The sequence below is a fragment of the Phocoena phocoena genome, chromosome 15, assembly GCF_963924675.1.
Source record: "Phocoena phocoena chromosome 15, mPhoPho1.1, whole genome shotgun sequence".
NCBI classification, from domain to species: Eukaryota; Metazoa; Chordata; class Mammalia; order Artiodactyla; family Phocoenidae; genus Phocoena; species Phocoena phocoena.
In genome coordinates, this window is record NC_089233.1 from 75,932,807 (window position 1) to 75,941,137 (window position 8,331).

Genomic DNA, 8,331 nt, shown 5'->3' on the forward strand with positions numbered 1-8,331 from the left:
GCCGCGTCAGGCCCAGTGGTAGCTGCGGCTGCTCTTGTTTTTATTTTCTCCAGGAGCTGGAAGTGAGGCTGACCGAGCCCAACCAGCCCTGGAATTTCTTCTTGCAAGATGATCCCCGATAGGAGTTTGAGATTTCCCACAGGTCTTTTGTTGCATCCCTAGAAGCAGACCCTAAGATAAAGATCTGAGTAAAGTGGCTTATGTAGGAAGTGATCCTAGAAAACACTGGTAGGGGAGAGGAGACATGAGACAGGGAAGGGAAAGAGGCCAAACAGAGTGTACTAGCAAGCAAGGAACCACTGTGGGCACCTGGGGCTGAATTCTGCTGAGGAATTCTGGGGCCAGTGTGGACCATGAACCTCTGAGTTATATCCCCATCCAGGGGGAGGGAGCTGAAGTATTATACACCTTCCCCATCAGTCATCAGTTGAGGGCTGCTCCCTCCAGGTAGGGCCTTAACTCCCTCTCTTTACTGGACTCCAGACAGGCCAGAGGAAGCTTCTAGGCAAAGAACTGCAGGTGCTGGCAGCTGGGAGTTGGGCTAGTGGCACTGAAAAGGTAAGAGCTAAAAGGATATGGGTGGGACACTGACCATATCTTCCCCATCAGGACTGGGTCCCCGTTCTGCTCCAATTGCCCATGTGACGTTGAGCAAAGTTATGTAACCTCACCTTATAATGAGCATGTATCTTTGTATAAGAATAATGAATTTTTGAAAAGGATCTTATTTATCTGGCAGGAGAGTCCGGAGGGTTAAATGAAATGACAATTAAAAACGAAACAAAAAACAACCCCGCTAACAGTTACTGAGGGCTTTCTACGTATCAAACCCTATTTGAAATGCTTTGCATGCACTAATTCATTTAATTCTGGTGGCGATTCAATGAGGCAGTCCCTGCTATTGCCCCCATTTTATGATTGAAGGAACCGGGGCACAAGGAGGTGCAGTAGTTTGTCACATGTCACATGGTGAGTAACAGGGGAGTCAAATTTTGAACTTAGTCCCATCCACGACAGGTTGAACTTGGGCAACCCTAAAATCAGGGCTGCCATCCAGGACACTGTCAAGTATAGGACGTACACATAGTGCTGGGTATGGAGTTGGTGCTTAATGTGTGCTTGTTCTCTTTCAGTTAATTAAGCTTTGGCCAAACTGCTCATTTGGCCAGCACTTGTCCTTCCTAAACATTTTCACAATCTCTAGCTTTTTGTAGCCTTTCAAAAAGCCTTGGGAGACCAGCTGCCTAGGCATGATACTGGTCAAGCATCCTGGAGGAATGGAAATACCCCTGAACCTCAGTGAGGGTAATGGGGCGTGGGGGGCGAGGGAGGGGCAGAAAGGCCTGAAAATGGCCCCTGATCTTTCCCCAACTTGTGTGACCCAGGCAAGTCCTTGAAGTATCCTCCGTGTTTCCCCTTATCAAATCAGGATACTGGATTTATGAAGTGTGGCTTCCGTGCTTTCCATGCACGATCATACTTAATCCTCCAGGCAACCCTGGGAGGTAGCTTTTATTATCATCCTCATTTACAGATTAGGAAATGGAAGCTACGAGAAATGAAATGATTTGTCCAAAGTCCAGAGCTAGGAAATGTCAGGGCTGGGAATCAAACCCAGGTCTGTGTGACCCCACAGCCGGGATTCTGAATCTCTGGCATATTGGGTTGGCCAAAAAGTTCGTTCGGGGTTTCTATAACAAAAACCTGAGTGAACTTTTGGCCAACCCAATACAAACATCCAGGATGACTGACCCGGGCCAGCAGGAGCCTCAGCCAGACGATTCATAGCAATGGAGGGGCCCCATGGATTCTGAGTTGGTTTCCCTCATTTTTCTTGATGATAAAACATGAAGCCGTCCTGGCTCAAATCAAGGAAGTAGAAGCATCATCACCGTAAAGGCATGAAATCCCGGGCGCAGGCGGGGATCCTACAATCAACAGCACGGTAACAGGGGGTGCTGCCAACCAGGGGAGTAGCTGGAAGAGAGGAACTCGGTGATAATACCAATCACCCCCGTGGTCACATATAGAACATCTATTACCTGCCGGGCACTGGGTTAAGCTCTTTATGCAGATTATCTCCTAATGGCCCTAGGAGGCGGGCTCCATTATAATTCCCATTTTGTAGAGGAGGAAACTAACACTCAGAGGAGGAAAGGAACTTACCCAAGGTCATATTCCTGGCAAGCAATGTAGAAATGAACCACATCTGTTGGACTCCAGAGCTGAATCTTTTTTTTTTTTTGGAGGGGGGGAAGGCTTTTTAAAAAAAAAAAAAAATATATATATATATATATATTTATTTTGCCTGCACCGGGTATTAGTTGTGGCGTGTGAAATCTTAGTTGAGGCATGCATGCAAGATCTAGTTCCCTGACCGGGGACTGAAACCAGGCCCCCTGCATTGGGAGCACAGAGTCTTATCCACTTGGACCATCAGGGAAGTCCCCAGAGCTGATTTAAAAATCTGATTTAAAATTCTGTGGTGGGCAAAGTACTGACCAAAGTCTCTAAATAAAGACTACTCTCACACTGGAATATAATAGTAATAATTCATATGTATAAAGTACTTTCCATTTGCAAATTACATTCACCATCTGAAATCTCACTGAATCATCCAAATAGTCCCAAGAGGTGGGCACTTATACCATCACCATTTGGCAGGTGAGCTCACTGAAGCTCAGAGGGCTTGAATGAGCTGTCCAAGATTCCAGATTGAAGAAGCACAGGTTTGGGAACCAGACCAACCCGGGTTCAAACCCTTGCTCTGCCATTTTCATTCCTTCAACAAATATTGACTGAGCACTTAGCTGTGTGAGCTCTGGCAAGTGACTGCCCCTCTCAGAACTTCCATTTCCTCTTTATAAAAGAATATTAATACCACTCATCAAATCCATTCCCTCCCTCATCTGAAAATGCCAGACACGCTTTTCCAGGCTTCCCTGCAGATAGAGCGTAAGCATGTGACCTGATGCTGGCCACTTCTTTAAAAAGAAGTCTGCCAGGGGGCTGCTGGGAAAGGTTTGCCTTGCAGAAAAAAGAAAGTGGCACGTAAGAGGGCACGCTCTCCTTCACTGGTCAGATATCATGTGTCTGCACTTGAAGGCTGGAACTAGGCAGCCATTTTGTGAGATGAGGCATCCGGCCTGAGGACCAAGCCACCATCAGGAGTCAGAGGAGCAGAAGGACAGAAAGAATCTAGAGTCCTAATGGCATCATGGAACCATGATCACAAAACCAGCTAGGTGGAACTTCCTGTTAAGTGAGAAGATGCATCTTCCTCCTTACAGAAGCCACTCCCAGGTTTCTATCTGTGACTTGTAGCCCAAACTGATTGAATTGTTGAAGGGATTTCAATGAGATAGTGCATATAAAGTATCACTAATCAGTGCCTGGCACAATGAACAGCAGCTACTCTGGAAATTATCTCAGGCTTTTAACCCTGAGACTTTTCCGGGGACCACAGACACTCCTGGCCTGGCAAATTAGTTCCCTGTTTCTCCTACTGAGAAAAGCCTGTAGTTTTCCCAGAAAGCAGAAACTCAGTGGTGGCCCAGCACTGCAATCATGTCACTCTGATGACGCTGACCCCAGCTTCCAAACAAGAATCAACCTGTTGCCTAATGGATTTTGATTTTCACTCCCCTGACGGGGAAGACGAGGGCCTGTGCTTTGGTTTGTCTCTGTGTTGCCAGAACATCCATCAATTATTAACAGTGGCAGCTTGGTCTTCCAATACTGCTATCAGAAGGAAAGGGCTTGCTGCAAACTCAGCCCCCCCAGCCATAGAGAAAGGACTCTGCTCCCTATTATTTATAACAATAAGCCCTATGTACTGTGGGTTAGGCACTGTGCTAAATTTTGACAAACATGATTTCATGATGACCCTGCAAGGTGGGCCTTTTATCTATACTTTAGGAGGCTAGCTGGTGGGAGGCTAGAGCTTGGAGAGCTGAAGAACTTGCCTAAGGCCAGAAACTGGGGAGGGGGTGAACACAGGCTTGGAACCCAGGTTTGTCCTTGCTCTTAAATATATGAGGTATGGTCATTTCTGTATCTCACAATCACCCAGCAATGATCCTCCACTTGACGTCTTATTCTGTGACCTCTGAGAAATTTCTACAGGCCTTGCTGTTCTGACAAGCAAAGCATCCAAGTTGGGGGGCTGGATGGGGGTGGGGAGGGCAAAGGACAAATGATTGAAGGAGGCCAGAGGCACAGAGAACTGAGCTGCAGGTGGGCTGGGAGGAAGGAATGACAGATCCCCAGACCCTGAGACACAGTGACTGACTGACTGCCTGCTCCATTCGTTCATTCCACATGTAGTTATCTGGAGATCCTCTGTGTCAGGCACCACGCTGGGTGCTGGAAACAGGGCAGTGGATACCACTCTTGACTTTCATACTCTTGTGGGGGAGAAACGGAGAAACACAAGGAAGCAAGTAGAATTTCAGATGGTGCGTAAACCCTATGCAGGAAAGGCACTGCAAGATGTGACAGAGTGTAAGGGGAGGGAGGCTGTTTTAAACAGGGGTCAGGAAAGGTCTCTCAGAGGAGGGGACATCTGAACAGGGACCAGCTCCTATGAGGAATGAGAAGGAGTGGCCGGCCATGGGACGATATAGGGAAGAGAATTCTCGGCGGCAGGAACAGCAAGTGCAAAGGTCCTGAGTTAGGATAAAGCCTGATCTGTTTAGGGAACAGCAAGGAGGCCAGTGGGGCTGAAACTGAGTGAACAGAGGAGAGAAGAGATGAGCTCAGAGAGGTCATGAAGCTGGATTCGTGGTGAAGCGTTTGGACTTTATTCTGAGTGCGATGGGAAACCTCTCTGGAGCATTTCGAGCAGATGACTAATGTGATCCAATATACATTTAGAAAAGCTCGTTCCGGCTGCCGAATGGGGAATGGATTGCAGGGGGCAAAGGTGGAAGCAGGGAGACTGCGGAGGAGACTATGGTACTTAATCACTATGGAAAGAACAGTGCCTTCAAAATCACACTTGAGTTTGAATTTCTGGCTACTCCTGTTTGCCTGTCACAGGACCTTAGGTGAGTTACTTAACCTCTCTGATCTTCCCTCTTTGTGAAAGGTGGGATGATAGTAGAGAATTGGTATACGGCTAAATGTGTTGTTATACTTCAGACACAGTAGATATGTGAACAATGGCAGGATTTCTATACTGAGGGTCAACGAGCCTGCCTGCCTCACCATTTCAGCCTTGGCGGCAGAATATCCTAGGCCGTCGTCCATCTGCTAGGACTAGCCGGCAGCCCCAGCCTAGGATCACAGAGAGGTCATGAACCTCGTCCCTGTGAGCGGATTAACCCGAGGGAGAGATGAAGCTGTTGATTCCCAAACAGCACCTTTTGCAAGCCTGAGCTACTTGCCTAGCTGTCAGGCACCAACCCAAACACAGCCTTTTGCCTGCTTCTTCTGGGGAAGTGACCCTCCCCTCCTCTGCCCCTCACTCTCTTGTCTTAGGGACAGGGCAGGAAGGAGGGAGAGTCATATCTGGGTCTACACCAGGTGTGGAGGGGAAGAACCCGTGTCAGGCCTGGAAATAGCAAAATAAGTCTGTTGATCCTAAGCCGGTTAAGGGTGAATGACTGACTATGTCTTAAGTGAGAGGCTTTTTGGACATGAAACCTGGGGCAGGATTATGGCCAGAGGCAGCCCACAGCAGAGGAAACAGGCCTAGGAATCTCTCTGTCCTCTTTAGAGTCGACATGGAAGAGAGAAAACCTTTGGGCCTCTCTCCACCCTCCAACCAGCCACTCAGTCCTACATTCACTTGCAAAGGCCTCTCCTTGGGCAGACAGATCTGGAGAAAGGACCCCACAAAACCCGCTCCAGACCCAGCCCTGTAGGTGGGCCTTTAGTGGGGGGCAGTTGAGCCAGGGAGCACCCACAATGAGAGGCCAGGCTGGACAGGAGGCAGCCCTAGCTAATACATCGTGGCTGGTATGTAGGCTTCCTCTTCTCTTTTTCCTTTCGCCATGAATACATTTACCTGCCCCCCCTTCTTTGGCCCTGCACTCAGAGAATGAGTTATGTTCAACACGTCTTTCCCAACTTGGTTTTCCTGGATTTTGACATCAACACCTCTCTGTTCTGGGCTCCCCCTGGGTCCCGCATGGCCTCTTTTATAGGACTGCACACACTGTGTTGTCATTTACTCCCAAATCCCAGCACACTGGCCTCGTGAAGACAGGCCCCCACCTCTCTGAGGCAACCCCGAGTCCCAACGTGACACAGAGAAGTTGCTCATCAACAAATGACCTCCTGGCCTGGCCCCCACCCCAATCCTTTCTTAGTCCCTTACAGCCTCTGCTTTTTTACCTGAGAGCAGACAGGACTCCCTGGCCTACCCAGTGTGATTGAACCCATTCCTGCCTCTTTCTCCTGCTTTATTTTTCACATTGCCTCATTTTTTTTTTCTCCTATTTCGAAATTTACATCCTCTTCCGACAGCCAAAGCATCTTTAGAAGCTGCATCAAACCATTCTTGGAATCGACTCACCACATTAAGAAAGACCAAACCAGGGGTGACCCCTCGCCCACAAGCACCCACAGCCAGCTGCATGCGTCATGCACGCACACACCCACCCCCCAGAGTCCCTTTGCCTCGTTTCTCTCACTTATGCTAAAACCGCCTGACAGTATCTCAATGTCCTCCACGTATGTCTGTAAGCTGCCTTCATTCCCTTCTTGGGGCAAAATGAGGTTATAAATATAGGGATAAGTATTAAAATTGCAGGGTGACCCCCCTCCAGCCCGGGTCTGGGCCTCCACAAGGGAGCATTATGTAGAATAGACCAAACTCAACTCTACTCCATCCCAAAGCTTTATTGTCTCTCCGTGCCCTTTTTATTTGCAGTGTCCATTCTCTTGCTGTGGGTTTTCATAAGTCTCTGTAAATCCTTTTCTCCAACAAAGTTGGGGTATAAATTATTGAATGATAAAAGGATGAGGTGGCCAGTGCCACATAGGAACAGTCTGAAGGGGTTGTTCGTCCTCACCTCTGAGATCTCAGCCATAGCCCTTCCTCTTTTCTGGTCTTCACATTTGGGAACTAAGCCAGAGTCCCCCAGCCATGGTCCTCGATCTGGGGACACAGGCAGAATGCCCCAGCCCAGCAGCCCCTAGATTTCACACTCACCTTGGCAGCCACAGAGGAATTGGGCTTCTCCAGTAAGTCCCAGAGCTTTTTCCTCTTCTCGGCGCAGCACGTGTTATCGAACTCCTCGCCCTCCCGCTCCCGTAGGGTTTCTGCCTCGCGCTTGAGCTCCTCATTCATCTGCTCCTTCTTCTGGTGGTAGCGGGCCTGGCAGCAGGACTCCAGGTAGATTTCGTCGATGCCCCAGTAGTCGAGCTCTTGGCTGAAGCTGAGCGCGCACATCTCCTCCATCATGTGCAGCCGTCCGGTGCGGTAGAAGTTGAGGATGGAGGTGAAGGCGCCCGGGTGGCGGTCGAAGAAGTACTCATTGTCGTCGAGGCTGTAGTCATCGCACACCTCCAGCAGCGAGTCGTGCGTGTTGCAGTCACGCAGCTTGCCCAGCCGCGTGCGGGGCAGGCGGTCCAGGGTGCGCCAGAGCACCTCGTGCGCCAGCCCACCGACGTTGAGGCGGACGCGCCTCGAGCACGCCTTGCTGCGCACGATCTCCATGGGCTCGGGTGGCAGCGAGCTGGTGGAGCGTGAGCCATGCTTCGTCATGCCCGCCGGCATCGCTGGTCCGGCCGCCCCCGCCCCCCCTGCCCCCCCAGGCCGCTGTCACTGGAGGGCAAGGCCAGCCGCCGCGGGGGAGGGGGGCAGGGAGCGCTGTGGGCTGCTGGGGGTGCAGGGGGCCGCGCGGGCGCGCGTCACGGCCGTCTTCTCACCTCCATCCCGACGGCTGCGAGGCAGAAAGCAGACGCAGGTCAGCAAACAGGGAGCTGTGCGCGGCCCCTCCCCACCCCTCCACCCGGGCCCCAGCCGGCCTTGACCTTCCCGGCGCTTAAGCCGCTCAGGCCTGCAGAAAGGCTGGGCGCTGTCCTGCGCGCCGGTGCTGAAGCCCGCCCCACCCCGTGGCTGGAGGGAGGGGCCGCCCTTCGGGGCGGGGAGAGGGTCCCCAAGAGGCGCCCCGGGGGCCCAGGAGGCCCTACCCCGGGCTTCTGCCGCCGGGACCCGACCCGGCCGCCTGGGGCGCTGTCCGCCCCTTCGAGTGCTGAAACTCGCTTCTCCCTAGGTCTCCCCGTCCAGTCCCCGACCTGGCCCCGCAATGGGGAGAAGAGGGGAGCTGCATGAGAAAACTTTTCTTTTTTTTAACTGCTCATCTTTTCCTTCCCCCGCTC

At 51.2% G+C, this 8,331-nt stretch overlaps 1 protein-coding gene across 1 annotated transcript in view; it reads right to left on the reverse strand.

Annotated features, from left to right (window-relative positions):
* KCNB1 (potassium voltage-gated channel subfamily B member 1) overlaps positions 1 to 7,726 on the reverse strand; it is a 102,327-nt gene extending 94,601 nt beyond the window's left edge. Inside the window, exon 1 of the mRNA XM_065892468.1 lies at positions 7,160 to 7,726. Coding sequence (XP_065748540.1) covers positions 7,160 to 7,726 — 567 coding nt within the window. The remainder of the gene's footprint in view (positions 1 to 7,159) is intronic.
* Between the last annotated feature and the right edge of the window lie 605 nt (positions 7,727 to 8,331).